The 20,776-nt window shown below is 49.6% G+C and overlaps 1 protein-coding gene across 1 annotated transcript in view; it reads left to right on the plus strand.

The window, feature by feature from the left end:
• Window positions 1–20,443, plus strand: part of ANTXR1 (ANTXR cell adhesion molecule 1) — a 75,473-nt gene extending 55,030 nt beyond the window's left edge. The window contains exons 15-18 of the mRNA XM_061348215.1: window positions 723–818; window positions 1,150–1,317; window positions 5,842–5,922; window positions 19,406–20,443. Coding sequence (XP_061204199.1) covers window positions 723–818; window positions 1,150–1,317; window positions 5,842–5,922; window positions 19,406–19,678 — 618 coding nt within the window. The 3' untranslated portion in view covers window positions 19,679–20,443. The remainder of the gene's footprint in view (window positions 1–722; window positions 819–1,149; window positions 1,318–5,841; window positions 5,923–19,405) is intronic.
• The last annotated feature ends 333 nt before the right edge of the window (window positions 20,444–20,776 follow it).

Consider the following 20,776-nt stretch of genomic DNA (forward strand, 5'->3'; position numbering starts at 1 on the left):
CCATTAGACTTTTCCATCCTATTATACTTGTCCATCTCATCTCAAAACGCTTCATCTCCCTGTTGAACATCCACACTGGGGTTGTTTCCAAGTGTACTCCTAATTTGCCTTCACTCAGGAGGAAATTTGCCTTGATTCCTTGTTTTTCCCCTTCCTTCTGTCAAATCTGAATGACCATAGGATGGTTTCATTGGGGGTTCCTCCACATGGGGAACCATGGTGCAGGGCAGACGCTCTTCTCTCCCCAGCCACAGGCACAAGCAAAGGGATGGCAAGGAGGAGGCAAGCCCCTGCTATCACCACTCATGGCTTGCACATCACCCAACGTGCACCCCAAAGACCCCAGCTCTTGCACTGTGCTGAGTAAGGCTTTGGTGCCTGCTTCAATGGGTTGGCAGCTCGGAGACAATTTACTCCCCTGGATTAAAGGATGATGAAAGACATTGTCTCCTTAAGAAACACAAAACAAAGAGGGGGGTGTGTGAGTGCAAGGATCACGTTGGGGCTGGAGTTGGGCTGGACCTTTCAAGTGGTGGGTGTTTATGTCATGAAGCATTTTCTCTTCATGAGTGTACATCCTCTAGAGAATAACCAGTGGAGACCAGAACCTTGCCTGGTCTGGTTCTAGCAGGCTCAGAGGACCACATAGCCTCTGGCTGTTTATTCCTTTCCATCTCTAGTCATGCTTCCCAACAGCGTAATCCCTTCCTTTTGTTTTGTAGGAGGAAGATGATGATGGGCTTCCGAAAAAGAAATGGCCAACAGTAGATGCCTCTTATTATGGTGGACGTGGAGTTGGTGGCATCAAACGAATGGAGGTAATTAGATTCCAGTTTGTGTATCCAGAGAATTACTGGTGTGCTATCCCCCTGCAATTACCCAGCAAGAAACTCAGGAGATAGATAGGCACAAACTCCTTTAAGCTTTTCTTTGTACACCTGAGCCCAGGTTATTTTTCACAGAGGGATATTTGAGAGCCAAAAGTAGATTCCTCAAGTTTGGGACCATCTTCTTTTCTTCAGTACAGTAGGATTCTGGCTCGAAACAAGCTTCTTAGCATTGCTCTTCACCTCCCATTTGGACACTGGGAAAGTATGGCCAAGGGATGTAACAGCCACCCTTGTAACGTGCCCTGATGCATCTTTCCAGGTGCGCTGGGGAGAAAAGGGCTCCACAGAAGAAGGTGCCAAGTTAGAGAAAGCCAAGAACGCCAGGGTGAAGATGCCAGAGCAGGAATACGAGTTCCCTGAACCCAGGAACCTGGCGAACAACATGCGCAGGCCTTCCTCTCCTCGGAAGTGGTACTCCCCAATCAAGGTAAGCCCAGCCTTGTACATCATGGGGTGTTTCTATGCAGTCTTAAGTGGTTTAAGGCTAAGATATAGAACTGGCCACAAACCCGTGATCTCAAGATGCTGATGTGCATGAGGGAGTCCCTCTGGACATGTGCCTAGGGAGGGACTATAGGAAGGAGCTACATGGGGCAATGGGTATTTCTTACCAGGTTGGTGAGGTTTTGGGGTTGCATTGCTTGCTTGGAGCAGAACAGGATCCTGAGCACTTCTGGTGGTTCAGCTAAGTTCAATGAAGTTCTTATGGATTGACTGCACCTCCCTTTAGTCCACACTGCATATGCCTTGAGATGGAGGGCATAAAGAGCATCCCTGGCAGTGTTCAAGGCCAGGCTGGACACAGGGGCTTGGAGCAAGTTGCTCCAGTGGAAGGTGTCCCTGGTTGGAACTGGAAGAGCTTTAAGCTCCCTTCCAACCCAACCCATTCTGTGATAACACGAATTCATATCCAAGTGCAGACCTCACACCACTGGAGCTTGGATCTCATTTCAAAGTGGAGATGCTAGTTAATGCCTTAGAAACCTTTAACAGGCAATTTATCTGCAAGTAGTCTGCAAAGAGGGTGTAACATATGGAGTAAACGTTTTGGTGTGTAGAGCTCACCTTAAACTTCATGCTGGGGAATGAGAAAGTGCCTCACTGCTGGAAAAGAGAGGGTTTGTTCTCCTGTGTTCTTCCTCCCCAGCAGCAGTCTCTAGTCAGACACACTGTGTTAGCCAGGTTATTGCAGTGCGGATAGGCTACCTCGCAGTACACCCAGGTTTCCCTGTGTTGTATCTGGTTACTGATCAGCTCCAAGCAGTGCCTATAGGGATTTGGGTGAGTCATGTTTTGGCTCGCCTCAGTCATTGATCTTGCAGCTGGGTCAAATCCAGCAATGGGAATGGCAAGGATGCTCAGGGGAGGAAGAGTGGTTTCCGGAGGATCCGGAAATGTGAGCCTCTGAGAACCTGGTCCAGTGCCTTCTCTCTTTCCCCCCTTAAAGATTATCATCTACTAAACAGAGCTGACCAAGGAGTCATTTCGGTGGTGTTATAATGACTTCAACATGTGCTCATGGAGGTTTTTCATTCCCACAGTGGGACAGGTTTGAGAGTCAATGTGTGCAGTTTGGAGTGGGAACGCACTAAGCACCACCCCGTATAGCTGCTCCCTTGTTCCTAAAGGCATCTCCTCCCCGTTTTGCATCGGTGTGAAGCATTTGTAACGCACACTTTGTCCCATCTGGGGGATTTTCACTCCTACTCTGTGCTCATGGAAATGACCTCATAGAGCTGAGAGACACAGCTCAGTGCTTGTTGCATGCCGCGGTCAGAAGGGCTCACAGCACACAAAGCTATACCTCAGCCACCAAGGAGCTGACAGAAACACTGATTTGAGCCCTGCAATCCACATGGGTACAACTACCTGAGATCATCAGCTGAGAGCTGGCTCCTTTCCCATAGAAGATAGTGCTGAGTTTCTCCCATCTTCCCGCACCAGTTCATGCTGTTGGATTGCAGGCTCAGGAGAGTTCGTTTGCAGAGCTTATTCTGCATGGTAGGAAATCAGCTCTGAGCAGAGGAGACGAGTTCATTGCAAATCTGTCTCCCAGCTGGAAGTTCCCTGGTGGCCAAGAGAGGCTTGGAGAAAAGATTCAATGCATGTAGGGTTCAAGTTCAGCTCTGCCTCTGCCTAGGAACAGCTTTGGCTTTGTTACACCAAGAATTCAGTCATAAGGAAGCTTACAGATATCAGGAGTACCTCATGGGTGATATTCCCAATTCCTTTAGTAATATCTCTTATCCACCATTCAGATTGCATGCAGTTCCAGTCCAAGAGCCCTTATCCAAATACTCCCATAGCCCTGCAGTGTTCCACATCTGGGCAGGGTTTAACAGCCTGTGGACAAGAATGTACCTAATCATTAATTGCCACCACACCCCCAATTGAACTGCACCCAAAAGGCAGTGGATGCAGATGGGATAAAGCATCCAGCGCTTACCCCACCTGCAATCATGAGCACTCATCAGATCCAGAGGGGATCATTCCTATGAAGCAGGGGTCCTGCAGTTCCTCTCGGTAAGGAAGCAGCAAAGTGCATCAGCACTCGTGGGAGAAGCTCTTGCCCTGAGGATGTGAGCACATGGAGGGGAACTTGCATTGTGTTATACAGGGAAGCTCAGCAGTCATCAGGCAGAGGGAGGTGAGGGGCCTTTTGGGTCCCTGGGACTGCAGTCCCAGCCAAGCAGGACTGTGAGCTCGAATCCATCCTGTATCTATGGCTTTTTGCAGTCTGGGGCTCCCTTAGGGGGGAGCATTTCACAGACTGCCTGACCTCACCCATAGGAAATGCCTCCTGAGAGCTTAGATTTGCCCTCATCCCCATGCTCCAAGTGCACTGCTAGGAGCAGATGTTGAATTTCCACCCTCTCCACTGCACTGGTTGGAACACCTCTTTGGAAGGGAGATTAACACACCTGTAACAGGTTACTTAAATGAGATCCTTAGTAAAAGAGGAAGGCAGAGAATTAGATCTCAGGAGCAGGGAACCGGCGTAGCTTGGATCTGACAAAGAGGAAATCCACATTCTGGGGCCATTTGCTGGCCAACACACCTCCTTTTCCCCATGTAGTGCAAGTGCCAGCCTTTACTTAGAGCATTCTGCCTTTTGCCAGGTTATCTAATGGAGTTTTACCTCCCTCTCTCTGTTAACTCTACCCAGAGTAACGTCTACAATGTAAGTAGAGAGCTGAGAGTGGGGAGAAGGCTGCTTGGAATGCTCCACAGATTTATTTGCTCCCAAGCGTGGCTGCTGACACCAAACAGATTGTGGTTGTTATTACTGGTATGATTCTGATTTGCTGCTGTTACTTCTTAGCACGGTGCCAACTGATGATCCTGCTTTAAAAATATCATTGCAACAGACTGTAAAGTCAGTGCAAACAATCCAAGTCCTAAGGAGCTTGCCAAATCCTCCCTTCATCCTACAGAGGAAGGGGCAGCACAAAACATAGGTGCAAATCATGTCTAAAAACCAATGCAGAAAGGACCACAAGCTGTTCATCCCTCAAAGCTCACCTGCAGGACCTGCCTCAAGGCTGAGGTTGGAGCAGCAACTGATGCTCTCAGAAGGAAACCTCAAGTGAATCCTAAGGGGAGGTTACTCAAGCAGTGACAAAGCCTTGTGTCCCTGGCCCATTTGCTAACCTTCTCCCTCCCATGCACAGCTTCCTGCCTAGAAGAGGTCCAAGGGCAGCCACTACTTCAGGAAGAGGATGCATTCCTCATGATAAAGCAATGGCTGAAGCTGTGCCCTCCTTCATTTGCCCTCTGCCCCGATTGTTTCTTCTTTCTGGACTTCATTCCCAGTAGGACTCAAAGCTTTCTTTGCTTCCAGACCTTTTTTCCCCCCCAAGGGACCGATTGCAAAGGAGTTCCTAAACAGAGACACAGCCCATGCACTAGAGCATAGACTAGAGCATAGAGGTATTCGTATTCCCAAGTGAATGCATTGCCATTCACATTGCTTCAGCCAACATCATCCTTTCCGTGATGCATTCTCCCTCTCTTCCACTAAGATGTCCCAGACAGAGCCTGAAGCTCCATTCAGACTCCCAAAGATGGAGCTTTTCCCAAGAAATCTTGGTAGAGTCTTGGAAATGAGGACTGGAGAGTAAAAAAAGATGCTTTTGTTCCATGGAAAGTTGTAATTTTCCCTTTGGTTTCCTAAAGGAGAAAAGGCAGCAAAAGGTATTTAGTTCTTAAGTTGTCAGAGGTGACAGGGGATCAAGAGGTTGAACTAGCTCTCATGGAAGCAGAAAGATGGATTGGGATGGACAGGGATGGCTTCCCTCAGGTCTGAGGGGTTGTGCTGTCCAAGAAGAGGCTGACAGAGGAGTTGCTTGCTTCTTCCTGTGAGGATTACTTTCCTGGCTCTCACCTTGGAAGTCTTTCCCCCAGTATCCTATGGAAATACCTCTTTGCAGTCATTCTGCGTGTGTGTCTCCACCCGTCTATCCCTCCAAATCCCAAACAAGCTTTGAACCTTTGGCTCAATGCACTGGTTGAGGAACGAAGGTCTCAAAGAGGATTACACTCCCAGTGGCTTCTTGAAAAGGGAAAAGAAAGACTCTGTCCCCATGACAGGAAGAGTGCACAGTGAATGCATTGAGTCTTTAGATACCGGAGAACCAGGGTCACAGAAGGATCTTATCAATCTAAACCACCCCTCTGCCAGTTTAAAGCCATTCCCCTATTACCTTTGGGGGTTTTCAGAATACATAAAGACACATGGATGCTGTTGGCTCTCGGCCATTCCTGCTTATTGCCCCCTTAAAGCCTCTTCCTTTGCACTTGCAGCCAATTCGGGTTCCTGTGAGGGAAACCATTGACTCCAGCACCTTGTACAAGCACAGGCAATGGCTGAGTATCAAACACGTAGGTCTAAGCTGTGTACCTTGCACTTGTTCTTGCTCCGAAGATAACACCATGTTCCTTTGGATTGCAGGGCAAGCTGGATGCTCTCTGGGTCTTGCTGCGGAAGGGTTACGACCGTGTGTCTGTGATGCGCCCACAGCCAGGAGACAAGGTACCGTGCCTTAGATAACACAGACTTGGATGAGTCTTGCTTGGGTAACATAGCTGCAGCCAAGTAATACATCCTTCTAAGGAGCAGTAGGCAATATTCCTGCCTATTTTTATTGATTAAACTCATATTCTGAAATAAAGCTCTCAATATACGTGAATGCTACATAAATTCAAACTTTCTGGACACCTGCACAAGGCAAAGTTTACAGAATGGGGTTTGCTGTGCGAGACAGAGGGAGTATTTCCATCTCTTGCCAGTAAAAACCAGCTTCATGCAAACCTCTGTCCATTCATGTGTGCTAATTGTGGGTGGAAACAGAAGCCATTGAAGAGAACAGGCTAATGCCACCTTACAGGAATGATGCTGTCTATGGCAGCAGGACACTAAAGGGCTACAGCTCATGTCCAAGGTAGGAATCTCCTCCTCTTCAGAGGAATTAAACATCAGGGTGCTTCCTAATCAATACCAGGACAGTTCCTGCTGTCTCTGAGCACTAAAGTGACCAACACACACTCATGTGTTGTGCCCAGCTCTGAGCACCATCAGACACGCAGGGGTTGTGTGCTCAAGGCACACAATGGGGGTGAATTGAAATCTCTCTGGCAGCCACCAGGCATCCCCTAACTCCCTGCAATTTAGATGCCTACACCCCGTACCCCAGAGCTGTTCCCAATCCCCAGTTTTTGATATCTTTAAGGATGGAGATTCAGAGGTTTAATATTTTACTTATTATTTAGTTATTTATTATTTAATATTTATTATTTAATATTACTATTCCTTGCTAAAATGTCTTTGCTGAGTGTGATGGTGATGTCTGGGAGAGAAGCTCTCATAGCACAGATTGCCACTGCCTGGTGATTCCCCCCCAGGAATCTGGGACTGAAGGATGCCTGTGGTGTCAATCACTGTTCTCACTCGACAAGCTGAGATTACTCACATGAAAGATGCCACTGGGGAAAACCCAGAGCAGCTCAACTGAAGCTGACTGAGTGAACAGCAGTTTCATAGTGTATTAGGCCATGTTGGATGTGGCTTGGAGCAAGCTGCTCTAGTGGAAGGGGTTGGAACTGGATGAGCTTTAAGGTCCCTTCCAACCCAGACCATTCCAGGGTTCTATGATTACTGCCACAGACAACAGACTCTGTCCCCTTTTGGTGCTGTATCTCTCAGACATGTGGTTCTGTATCCTGCAGCATACGCAATCACAGCATTAGCCCTTCCAGGTGTTCTATGATCCAGCCCCAGACCAAATCAATCTCTTTATGACTATTGTGCCATAAAGGATCTCTGACTCTGCTGCAAGCATCATTCTGTGTGAAAGGTGCACGTGCACCCATGTTTATAGCTGCTAAAATCCCTCTTGCTGTCCAATAACCAACTGCAGATGCTGGGGCACCCTCCTGTGTAGATGGGAAGCGCTGCTCAGACTTCCTGCTCTTACAACATGGGTTTGCCTTCGTGTCAGCAAAACTCTGAGCCTGTGTGGTTTGGTGACCCTCTTGCTGCTTGAAATCACTGCCAGGCTTGAAGTGAGCCGTTCGTGTTCTTTCCTTTCCAGTAGAGGCAGAGGTACCAGGTGATGTCACCCCGAGAGCAGAGGCAAACCCAATAGGAGTAAAGCATGGACAAGACTTCCATCAGTTTACACAGCTGAAGGGGCAGGATTAGGCAGGATCCTCAGCAAAAGGATGGGGGTTTGTTCCCCTACTTCCAACCTGGCTTTCAAGCACTGGGCTCAGTTTTACTGTTTCTGAGCCATCTCCCATCTTGCTGCAGACGTTCCCCATGATTTGGGTGCTAGATTTAGCCTGTCCAACCTCGCTGTCCCGTATGCAGATGCAAAGTGGTTGTGCTGGAGCTGTGCCTTGGGAGCCAAAGCAGTCAAAAAGAGAAGCAGAAAGTTGCCCCTCACTAAATACAGAGAGACTCCAAGGGCTGTTTGATCCCTGGTCCCTTCCAGGCTCCCTCCATCCTTCTCTGCGCCGCTGCTCCTCAAAGAGGATGGTAAATGCATGTCCAAACCTTAGGCTCCAAAGGCTGCATGATTCAGGCTCCTTCAAGGCTGGTGGCTTCTCCCCAAATCAGCAAACATCAAATATTAGCTGGTAAAACACGTTAGTGCTTTGGTGGGAGTGGAAATCCAGTGGGGAGGTCAGTGCTGAATGATGGGGATGGCAGCATGGACACATCTGGCATGCAGAATGAGGCCATTTGGCCTGGATTTAGTTATTCCTAGTGGAGGAGATGCTAAAGGACAACAGTGTAGAATACATTCACACCCAGGCAGCCCTGCACGTTCACACACAGCCACTGAGATGCTCCCCAGCCCATGTGCTCCTGGTGTAGGGTTTGCCAGCAGGATAGAGCTGTAACAGTTGTTTTGGCAGTGGTGAGCTCAGCTCCAAATTCCTGTGGCTTCTCCATGTGATTCCTAATAGCTCCTTTGGACCAGGGACACAGCAAGGACAGGCTTGATCCTCACCAGGCTGCAAAATCTTCAGTGGCGATGCTGCAGGCTTTCATAGCTGTCCATTGGCAAGTTTGGATTTGATCCTGTTCTATTGGGAAGTGAAGGGAAAGGAGTGCTCTGCCCAGCTTGGCAGCAAAGGGGCCCATCAGAACACATATTGACAACCCCAAGCCTTTAAAGTGGAGACCCAGATGGTCAAGACCATGATGTGTGAACCCAGCCTCATCAGTTACAGAAGGGAAGCTCCAGGCAGTCGGATGCAGGGCTTTGAGGTAGTGCTGCCCAAGGCAGCTTTTCCCAGCTGCATCCCAGTGCCATCCTTTCCCAGGGAGCTGCCGTGTGTGCTCCCATCCAGGTCCTCTGCAGGGATGGAGGCAGTCGAGGGTGCTCTGTCCCCAAGGAGGTCCAGACCAGCAAGCTCGGTCTCAATGGTACCATGTGTAGACATGCAGTGTAGATTTCACAACTCCAGCTGAATAAGCATTCAGAGTCACTCAGCAGCACGCTCTCATGCCCACACTGCCAGCTGCACACAGGCTGCCAGCTGGAGCAGCCCTTCCAGCATGGATGTGCCCTGGGAATGAGAGAAGCAGGGACCAGCAAAGCATCTTAGAGGAACCAGCAGGCTCAAATGGAGCCGTCTGCTTAAGAACCCACCCCATGGTGCATTCTGAGGCTGGATAAATAGTCAGACCATGAGATTTATACACAGGAGGCTTTGACCATAAGATCTTACTGCAAGCTACAAAAGGAGCTGTTTCAGAAGCAATTTGTACCTCTTTCCTTTTCTTTCCTGAAGAAAAGAAGGCATCACTTTTCAGCCTCCATGGTGTCGAATGGGCACCTTAATTCACTCACTGGTCACCATACCCAAGTGAAGCCAGATGAACAGTCACTGAAAGGCATCTCTGTTTGCTTTGGAGCCTGCAAAGGGCTTGGACATAGTCCCAGGGTTACATCATTTTCATATAGAAGCAATCCCTTGCTATAATCAGTTACTTTATCCCTTGCCAGCACATGAGCTGAGCTGTTCAGAAAGATCCCTTGGAACACGGATCCAGCTTCAAACACTGGCTTCACTAATGAATGCTGTTTATCTGCTGGAGCCCACACGGCCTCCCAGGTACCATTCACACTGTCAAGAAAGATGTCCTGAAGTCCCCTTTACTCTCTAACAGGACACTGGTTCAAGGGCAATGACTGAGACGTTTGCAATCTATATACACTGCAGTGGATAATGTGGGTATTGGAGCTTAGATCCCAGTCCTCCCCCTCTGCGTGACCTCAAAGAATCTCTTTGCCTCTTGTCTGTTCTTGCCCTGAAACCTTTAATCAAGGTTGAGATGCCTTGCACGAGGGCTGCAGGTATAGAAATACATGTAAAGAAGCACAATATAGAGCTGTTGGAATGAGTCCAGAGGAGGCCATGGGGATGCTGTGAGGGCTTGAGCAGCTCTGCTCTGGAGCCAGGCTGAGAGAGCTGGGCTGGGGCAGCCTGGAGAAGAGAAGGCTCCTGAAGGGGAGACCTTAGAGCAGCTCCAGTGCCTAAAGGGGCTGCAGGGAACCTGGAGAGGGGCTTTGTCCTGTAGGGACATTGGTCTGGTTTGCTGAAGGCTTTTAAAGATGCCTCTTTTCTCCCGAAGCAGAAGGAAAGGAGAGGGATGCTCAGGCCCTGTTTTGAAGGGCACGAGAGAGGCTGAGATGCACTAAAAGGCTGTGAAATTCTTTTTTCTTTGGAGTCAAACCTGGCAGTGGCCTGAGGTTACCAACAGGCACAGATGGTTCCAATAAGGGGAGGAAGTCAGAGTCACATGGGATTCCTGTGGTCTCCTCGCATTCCCAGGAGCCTAGGTTTGCATTCTTGTCAGCATTAATGGGGTTATTTTTACATCTGAACCATCATCACGTTGGGGTGATGTAAAAATACATCTATTTTTTAGATCACCTTATCACTATGAGAATGGACCAAAGCAATAACTAAGCCCAGGAGCCAAATAATCAGATTGTCTTCAAAGCTGAAGCTGCATTTCCTTGGAAAACATTGTTGTGTCAGGAATTGATGAGATTATCCAAATGTGTTCCAGGCTCAGCCTTGGCCAGGAGCTCTCAATCTGGGAGCAAATGATGTTTTCATCGTTATTGCATTGCAAGAATTGTGTTTCCATTTTGTGTTTGTCAAGGGAAATATAGGAATAGGTGGTATAAATGTGGAGAAGCAGCAGAACAAACCACGTGTGGAAAGATGTAGCCTACCTAAAGTAATGGATCCCAGAATCCCAGACTGGTTTGGGTTGGAAGAGACCTTAAAGCTCATCCAATTCCAACCTTCATCCAATTCCATCTTCCACTGGAGCAGCTTGCTCCAAGCCCCATCCAACCAGGCCTTGAACGCTGCCAGGGATGGGGCAGCCACGGGTTCCTTGTGCAAGCCAGGATGAAGATGCAGGGAAAGGAGCTTTCTCCAGACCTTGTTGAGTTGTGCATGTTTCTGGTGCAATGATGTGAGCTCAGCTCTTGTTAGATCTCGGTGATACAGTTCTGGTACAGATTGTGGTCAGCTGTGACAAGAGAATGAGGCTACGAAGTACATGAACATGTCCCCATTAAAGTAATCCCGGTGGTTCTTTCTCACTATGAAAGGAAGAACGCATGTGTATGTGCATGTGCTGACATAAAAACTTGATCTGAATATAACCAGAACAGGCAGAGGATGAAATAAGCCAAATTCACAGCCAAAGTGCATGAATCTTCCTGACAGAAAAGTGCTGTTTGTGAACCCAAGCTCCCTCTGCCCCTCAATGCCCTACTCATGCTTTAATATCACAGTGGAATGCCCAAATCTCAAATTGACTGGATTTCAGGCTTCACTGGGGGTATTTTGTGCAGCTGAAACCTGAGTTCAGATATCCTGATATCTGATAACCCAGAGTTCAGACTCTGGGTTATATCAGCCCATCCTCATGACCCTTTTCATGAAGGCCTCGATCCTGCCAAGCAGGGATGTGAAAGCATCCCCGTAGCCTTAATTCTTTGTTCATAGCTGGATACTGAGGACCAAATTCTGCCACACAAACCTCCACTGAGATCACTGGAGTCATGAAATCTGTTGCACTGTGGAGTAGCCAAGATGTAACAGGGCACAGGCTGGGTATTACTATGGCATTAGTGGGTATTACTGATGAACCATGAACAGCACAAAGCACGGGGGCAAAATGTGTCACCCTGGGAAGTCCCCTGGATCCTCTCTTGTTTTAAATCAGGAGCCTGATTTATAGATAAGGAAATGCAGCTTTCCAGTATCTGATTTCATACCACAGCATCACGAATAGAAACCTCCTCCTGAAACAAAAGATCATCCCTGCCCATGGCAAGAGGGTTGGAACTGGATGACCTTAAGGTCCTTTCCAACCCAAACCATTCTGTGATTCTATGAAACCAGGAGGTACAGCTTCAAATCCCCCTGCTGTAAATACTGGACCACATTCCCTTCTCACACCTGGGAATAAACCCAGTTGTGTTGACTCCCAAGTCACCCCACACACAACTACACATTGCTGTTGCTACTTGCTCAATGATTCTTCCTCCTGCAGACTCAAAAGCACACAGGCACTAGTAAGGAACTGTTGTTTAAGCCATATTTCAGTATAACCTTGAAGATAAGAGCATCTCTCCTGTAAGCAGAAATTGCAGGAGCTGGGCCTGGTTAGTCTGGAGAAGAGCAGACCAAGAGGGGATCCCATCAGTGCAGATCAGTATCTCCAAGGGAGGTGCCAGGATGATGGGGACGGACTCTTCCCAATGGTACCCAGTGAAAGGATGAGGAGCAATGGCCATAAACTGAACCGCAACAAGTGTCACCTCAACACGAGCAAGAACTTCTTTACATTGAGGGTGTCAGAGCACAGGCTGCCCAAGGGGGTTGTGGAGTCTCCCTCTCTGGAGCCATCCCAAACCCATCATGGGCACGTTCCTGTGTGCCCTGCTCTGGCATCGTCTGGATCATCTCCAGAGGGACCTTCTAACACAAATGGTTCTGGGATTCCTGTTGATGGGCTTTAGTGCTTGAGACCCAAATTGCAACCTTTCCGCACATCCCAGTGCACTGTGGTTTTCCATTAATAGCCATGGAAAAGTTAACCTAAACATTAGCTGTTTTTCCTGGAACTAACAGCTCCAAAGCCAAAAGCCCAGTGATCCGCTCCTCGGCCTGCAGGATTACTGCAGACTGCTCCTCACTGTAAAACCAGAGCATGGAGCTGGCTCCTGCACTGCTGGAGCTCTGCTTGGGAAGCAGGGAGCAGAGAGCTCATCGGGGAGCACCCCAGTCCTATCTCTATCCAGGCAACATTTCCCCTGACCAGAATGACAAGCTTATGCCTTTAGCATTGACGGTCAGAGATCTGCCTCGGAAGCCAAGGCAAATCCAGCAAACAGGGATTGCAGGGATGGGAATTGCTTCCCACTAAATAAGACAGAGCTTTGAGCTCCGGCTTGGAGCAAGCTGCTCCAGTGGAAGGTGTCCCTGCCTATGGCATGGGTTGGAGCTGGATGAGCTCTAAGGTCCCTTCCAACCCAACCCAGTCTGGGATGCGATGATTCTCTGAGCTGTGTCCTGTACCATGCCCTGTCTTTGCCCAAACACAAATTGCACCCAGAGCAATCCCCACTGGGATCACTGATGCCTGCAGGCTGCACGATCCCACCGGCTCTTTCTTGCTCTCCAGACGGATGTTTCTCCACGACCCTGGTTAATTGTTCCCGTTCTTGCTGCCAAAAGCACCTGTTTCATGTTTTAGTCCATGCTTTCTCTTCTTCTCATGCCGGTCAGTCTGCTGTTCATGCTGCAGAGGAGCCATCCCAGCCCTACACAAGGCAGTGCCTCTCTTGTGTCGCTCCTCATTTCTCCATGTCTAGCTCCCTCTTTCCAGAAAGACAATGGGAAAGATGACCAGATCTTCCTGGAAATGACACCCACCCCACAGCGTCCATCAGCCAAAAGCAGCTCCTGCTAAAGCCATCAGCTCTGTTTGCTGACACACAAATGCCCGCTCCTCACTGAAGGAGCCACGCTCCCAAACTCCGGCATGAGCCAAAGGTTGAGGTTATGAAGCTCATTCCCACGCTGAGATTTGGCAAGGTTGAAGCCGGTATCATCTTGTTCCATGTCCTGGAGGAGTTTGCTCTATGGTTTCTTTGCAGTAGGCTCCCCAGCTGGGTCAGCCCTGCAGAGTGTAGTTAGAGATGACAGCAAGAACCAGAGGTGGCCGAGCAATGGGCAGCACCTGGGTTGTGGTAGAGCAATGGGCAGAATCTGGGTTGTGGCAGAGCAATGGGCAGCATCTGGTCTCTAGCAGAGCAATGGGCAGCATCTGGGCTCTAGCAGAGCAATGGGCAGCATCTGGGCTGTGGCAGAGCAATGGGCAGCATCTGGGTTGTGGCAGAGCAATGGGCAGGATCTGGGCTCTAGCAGAGCAATGGGCAGCATCTGGGTTCTAGCAGAGCAATGGGCAGCATCTGGGTAGTGGCAGAGCAATGGGCAGGATCTGGGTTCTAGCAGAGCAATGGGCAGCATCTGGGTTGTGGCAGAGCAATGGGCAGGATCTGGGTTCTAGCAGAGCAATGGGCAGCATCTGGGTTGTGGCAGAGCAATGGGCAGCATCTGGGTTCTAGCAGAGCAATGGGCAGCATCTGGGCTCTAGCAGAGCAATGGCAGCATCTGGGTAGTGGCAGGTTTGAAGAGCCAGGCATGGATGAGAAGTTATGAGTAAGCTTATGAGTAAGACCTGAAGTGGAGGTTGAATTGGCAGACCCCTCAGATGCGCAGTATATACATCTATATATGTACATATATAGACATATAACACACATGCATATATATAGGTATAGGCAAGCTTTAGTCATAAGCCAACATGACTGAGCTGATACTCTAAATAGACTCTTACTTATTCCAGATCCTATGGCGGTTCTGCTAAAGCTGCAATACTTCATGGTGTCCAGTTTCCTCTTGGGCTGCTTGACTAGAACAGGATCATATAAATACAAATACAACCCCTTGCTTCAACATCTGAACAGACCAGCCCATAGGAAGGCATTGAAGAACATTAGGATATTGCTTCTTTTTACCTTTCTGACTTAAGGATGCTTGTCTGCACTGCAGGAAACTGCCTCTGCTATAACGAGCTCAGTGGCCATGTGCAAGATTACTTGTCACTAAGTTGGTTAAGGTGGTTATCACTTCCCTGGGGCAAATCCCACCTCCTTACTGGCTTCAGAAGGAAACACCATTTTGTACTGCTCTATTCCTGGGAATTAGAGTCAAATCCAGCACTGAGACCCAACAGAATGCCTGCATTTTGCTCCAAACTTTACCACCCTGCAGCACTTTCCACAGGGTTTTGCCTTCTTTTTAGGTAAAACCATAACAGTCCATAGTTTTCAGTGCTACCTCTGCCTTAAGAGACCAGGTTATTAGAGCCCTGTTGGAGTGATCTCATCACTGGATGTCTTCCTCATATTCTGGGGATAAAACAGGTCAAGCCTCCAATTTCTTACTTATCAAGTGGCCAAGGTGGCAGGAATGGCTTGGGAATGGCTTATGAGCTCTGTGTAACGAGGCACAGATGGGAATGGTTCTGTTGCAGCGATGCTGTATCACGCAGTGAGGCAGTGTGAATAGCTGTTTGGTGACTCAGGGCTAGGCAGGTAGCTGTATCACTGTTTCCACCATGCTCCACACACACTGAGCTCACAGAGACCTGGCTGACAAAGCCCAGAAGCCTCTCTACAGCTCCCCAATGCTGTCTCCAGACACTCCTGTGTGATTTAAAAGCAGGCCAGGCCTTGCAGACAGGGAGACCTCAAGCTCATGGAAGCCACCTGGGATATGGAGGGGTTACTTTGATAAGATTCAGAGCAGCAAAACCCATTGGGAACCCAACCAGTGCTGATCCCAAATGCTAACACATTGGTTGGACGCAGATACTGATGATTCTCACCCTGGTCCTTTCCCAGTAGCACCTTTATCCATGCACAAAGGGACACATGAAGCACCCTAAGCAAGGACCACTTTCATGGGAGAGCATCCCCACCACGCTGGCTGCCGCAGTGTTTCTCTGTGCCACTTGGCTCTTGCAGGCTGTGGACAGGCACAGGGCCAGGTCACTGCCTCCATCCATGTTCCTCCTCATCATCACCCTCACAGATGTTTGTGGGAGCTTCATCCCTGGACTGGGTTCGACTTGAGCACCCGGATCCTTGGGAAGGAGGGCTTGGAGCACTTAGCATTAGTTTCTCACATCCATGTATGTGCTTTGCTTGCAAAGTAGCTACAGTTTGTAAATCACCTCTTTGCAGACACCAGTGGTAACTGTCACGGTATTGAGTAGATTTAATGTTTGCCTCCTATTCATTTGGCCAGTCCCTCCCAAAAGCTTTTATTTGAGTCAGAATCAGGCATCAAGTCACAGCTTTTTGTCTCTTTCTTTCCCTTTTTCTTTCTCTTTCTCTTCATTCCTGGATTTCTTGTTTCTTTCTCATACCAAGAGGGTACCCCAGGATGTTGTTTATGGAAGGTTTGCATTACCCATACATTAAGGACCATATCTTTTCCAGTGCCTCTTTTTAAACCCCAGCACTGCAGAGCAGCTGACCCAGGCAGCAAAGGAAATAGGAGGAGATAGATAGGGAATGGCATGCTTGAGCTGAGGAAAAGGCAGCTCCATCCTGGTTTAAGGAGAAGAAGGTTTGAACTCTGAAGCTGGACCATGTAATGGACAAGGGAATGGGGAAGAGGCATCTGTGCTGTGCTAGCCCTGGGTTAGGTCTGGCTCCCATGTCTGCTCCCCAGTGCTTTCAGTCATCTCCTCTGCATCGAAGCATCTAATCCTGCTCAGATTCCAGGCCAGCTCCTTGTTAAACCTTGTCCACAAAGCCCCTGTTTAAGCAGTTACCAAGTGGAGGCTGAAAAAGAGCTCTAATTCCAAAGCAATCCTATTACTGGAGAAAAGGAGCTCCCATCAGCCATGGGTATGAGCAGTCATTCATGACCAGAGGCTCACCAGGTCATAGCTGACTGCAGACCCTAGTGTAAACACCATGCAGCTATACACTGGTAGGAATTGTTAATACCTTGTTTATGGCAATGGCACTGCTTTTAGTCCCCAGGCCCCAAACCCAGTGATTTCAAAGCCTCACTGCATCCTCTTAACTGCTCTAAGGGCGGTGCTCAGTTCCATTTGGACCAGCAGCACCATAACCTCACTCCCGGAGCATCCAGACAGAGCATCCTTCCACACAAAAACAATTGCAACTTCTTGTTCTCTGGCTGGGGTTCCTGGACTGCTGCTTTCTGTGCGGGTTTAGTTTATTCTCATCATAAATAGAGACAACAAACCCCGTGCAAGGCGCGATCTGAAGCGCCTGAATTTGCATTGCAGGAGACGTGGCACTGGAACAAGGAAAACATTCCTGGGTGGGTGGGGGGCTGAGTGGGATTGGTTCATCTTGGTGCAGACTTCCCCTCGCTCAGCTGGTTTGCCCCACAGGGTTTGCTTAAAACCACAGCCAAGTGCATTAAAATGATGTTAAAGCAGAGACACCGCAAAGAACAAACAGAACCCGGGGCACTGGGAGCTGACACTGATGCGGATGGATGGATGGATGGATGGATGGATGGATGGATGGATGATGGATGGATGGATGGATGGATGGATGATGGATGGATGGATGGATGGATGGATGGATGGATGGATGGATGGATGGATGGATGGATGGATGGATGATGGATGGATGGATGGATGGATGGATGGATGATGGATGGATGGATGGATGGATGGATGATGGATGGATGGATGATGGATGGATGGATGGATGGATGGATGGATGGATGATGGATGGATGGATGATGGATGGATGGATGATGGATGGATGGATGGATGGATGGATGATGGATGGATGTTCTGAGGGTCCTGAGGGAAGTGGTGAATGCCCCATCCCTGGCAGTGCTCAAGGCCAGGTTGGACACAGGGGCTTGGAGCAAGCTGCTCCAGTGGAAGGGGTCCCTGGGTTGGAGCTGGATGAGCTTTAAGGTCCCTTCCAACCCAAACCAGTCTGGGATGCTGTGGTTTATTTCAGGCCTCCTCAGCCTTCCAGCTGGTGCCCAGCTTTGGGCAGCACCAGGCCCTGGGATGCTGCAGAGGGATTTGTCCACCCTGGAGTTTCATTTTGTGTTGGTGTTTTGTCCTATGGAAGGGATGGAGACCGCGTCCCCACTGCACACACGGTGCACGAGCAGCGCTCAAGCCTCTTCCCCCTTTCCCCTCTAATTGTCCTGCTGTCGGGACAAGCCTTAACTGAGTTAATCCTCAAGGAGGGCATTACCATGGGTGCATTCCTGTCCTGTAGTGGGTCTCTGCTCTGCCCTGCAGTCTGGTTCCTCGAGGAGAGCTGGAGTTGAAACCAGAGGCTCTTCCTGCTGACAGGAAGCTGGGGCTGAGCCATGCTGATGCTCTCCTCTCCAACGTGATGCAGCTCTGAGATCCTGGTTTCCCTAAGCTGCCCTTTGCTTGCACTCAGCTGCTCTGCACTGCCCTCAGCTCACACAGATGTTCCTTCACATCCACACTGTGATGCTGGAACCGGCAGAGCTCTCAGAGAGGAGCTGCCTGCATACATCAGCCCCTTCCACGCCAGCTCCTCTCATCCCTGTCAAATCCTTCTCCTTTCTACCAGCATCTCCCTTAGCTCCCTGTGGGTCCCTCTTCACAGAGGGAGGAGGTACAGAGCCGTGCAGAGGGTTAAAATGCATGATGTTGTTACCCCGACAGATCTGCTCCATCCTGCACAGGATGCTCCATTTGGCAGATTTCCACCAGGCAAAACATTTACTTTGGGAGAGGAAAGAGGAGAACAGAAAATAAGCTCTCACTCAGGGATCCAAAAGCAAAGCATGGGCTCAGAATGATGGGATGATTTCATATCTGAAGGAATGAAGCCACGATGCAGTAGTGCTGATCCTGACAGTCGGGTATTTACAGTGGGATCGGTTGCAGGTGGAACTTAGAAGGGGAAAAAAGAAGTCAGAGGGCAAAGGTTTTGTTTTAAAATGGACAACAAACTGTAGCTTAGCACCAAAGAGCAAGAACAGCAGTTTACTGGCTTCCCATGAGCGCTAGAATGTCCAAGGCACCCTAGTGAAGAATGGAGCAAGAAACCCAACTCAGTTAAAGAAATCTCCCCTTTTTGCCTGCTAAATGGTTCGAAATCAGACCCAAAAGCCAGGTATTTGAAGGAGAGGGAGGCTCTGAAGGTGCAAAGTCCAGATCCATGCTGGTGGGTGTTTAAGACCAAGGTTTGGCAAGAGGCATCTTGGGTTGTGCTGACTCAGATGCCAGCTCTGAAGAGCAGGAGCAGAACAAGAGCTGGCTCTTGCCGGTCCTTGCGGCTTCAGTGGGAAGGATTTGATGATCCCGGGGCTAGAAAAGTGTATGGGAGGATTTCACCCTCCTCTGTAAGAGCTGTGGTTGGGGTTTAATCTCTTGGATTTACTCTTATAACATCCATCTCTGAGGAGATGAACAAAGTGCACAACTGGTATGAGGGATGCAGGTTGCTCACCTGGGATGCTGTTGCCTCCATCACTGATCTCTTGCTTTGGAGACGAACAAGGTGCACAACTGGTATGAGGGATGCAGGCATCTCACTTGGGATGCTGTTGCCTCCATCACTGATCTCCCACTTTGGAGATGAACAAGGTGCACAACTGGTACCAGGGATGCAGGTCACTCACCTGGGATGCTGTTGCCTCCATCACTGATCTCTTGCTTTGGAGATGAACAAGGTGCACAGCGGGTACCAGGGATGCAGGTATCTCACTTGGGATGCTGTTGCCTCCATCACTGATCTCTTGCTTTGGAGATGAACAAGGTGCACAACTGGTACCAGGGATGCAGGTATCTCACTTGGGATGCTGTTGCCTCCATCACTGATCTCCCGCTTTCTTCTCTCTCCTTTTAGGGCCGCTGCATCAACTTCACCAGAGTGAAGAACACAGAGGCCCCCCCCAAATACCCGCTCAACAACGCATACCCCTCATCATCCCCCCCCCCAGCACCCATCTACACCCCCCCACCCCCAGCACCCATCTACACCCCCCCTCCACCCAGCTCCCCCACCCCACACACCCCATCCCCCTCCTCCACGCTCCCCCCACTCCCCCCACCCCCCCAAGCCCCCCCACCCAACAGGGCCCCCCCTCCATCCCGGCCCCCCCCTCGCCCTGCAGTCTAATGGGGGGTTCAGCCCTGTTCCCATCTCTTCCACAAGCATCCGAGGGGCTTTGTCAGCAGTACTGTACCACATCCATCAGTGGGGGGGGTGGAGGGGGGGGTGGGAGGGGGGTAGAGGAAGCTGGATTGGGTTTGGAATGGGTGACTTTGGGGTTGTCTTTGTCCTTTAGATTTCTGTTATTGTTCAAATCCCCCGTGCATCAGTGCCACCAATCAAATAAGAGCAGCCAAGAGACTGCAGAACAAGGCAAGTAACTTGAGTCCCATTGCAGCAAGGCTCTTCCCCCTTCTTTGTCCCCAACGCTTCCCATGGCCATTCCAGGATATATTGGAAACAAAGAAATGGAAAACTAGAGCAAGCTCTCCAGGAAGGCCAATTCTCCCTAGGGGACAACTGCAAGAGACTCTTCCCAGTGCAGTCATCCCAGGCAGCTACTGCACAAAGGCACTGGGACAAGACTCAAGGTATGAGAGAAAGCTGCTCCCATCCCAGCTGCCAAGTGGGTGATGATAACAGCAGGCCTGCAAGTACAGGAACCTGGTAAATCCAAGGAGAACTGTTCCCATGGACCATGAGTTGGAGAAGGGAAGGCGGTGTCACCTCGGAGGGTCTGGATGGGAGGAGTAGTCCCTGGATCCGTGTATGTTGGCATGCGGCAGTGCAGGTGAATGAGAACGGAGCGCCACTAGGGAATGGCATGGGAAATACAGCAGGCGGAATGGCACAAGGCTTGGACCTCATCCCCTGAGGACAAGGAATAACTGGCAACAGAGGAGTTCCTGGCCATGAGGAAGGGAATCTGGGAAAGGTACGGTTGACGGAAGAGTCTTTGCATTCAGTTTAGGCTAATACTGGCTATTGAGTTAACGGCTCTGCCATCCAGCAGTGCCAGTCAATGCTGCTTTCCAAAGGAAGGTTCCTGGACACCAGCAGTGTATCCATCTCCCTACACCCATTCCGCTCGGGCTCCTTGCTGCTGTCAGTTTGACGTGGTTCCCACTGATGCGTTTGGTTTTCCCGTAAATTGCATCCTTTCACCCCAGAAACGTTTCCATGTGGATTGTTGGAGTCTGTTTTCCTGTCCGGAATAAGCAGCAG

Source organism: Neopsephotus bourkii, unplaced genomic scaffold, assembly GCF_033783945.1.
Source record: "Neopsephotus bourkii isolate Nb327-2 ecotype Australia unplaced genomic scaffold, CSIRO-AGI_Nbou_v1 NB_346, whole genome shotgun sequence".
Taxonomy (NCBI): Eukaryota; Metazoa; Chordata; class Aves; order Psittaciformes; family Psittacidae; genus Neopsephotus; species Neopsephotus bourkii.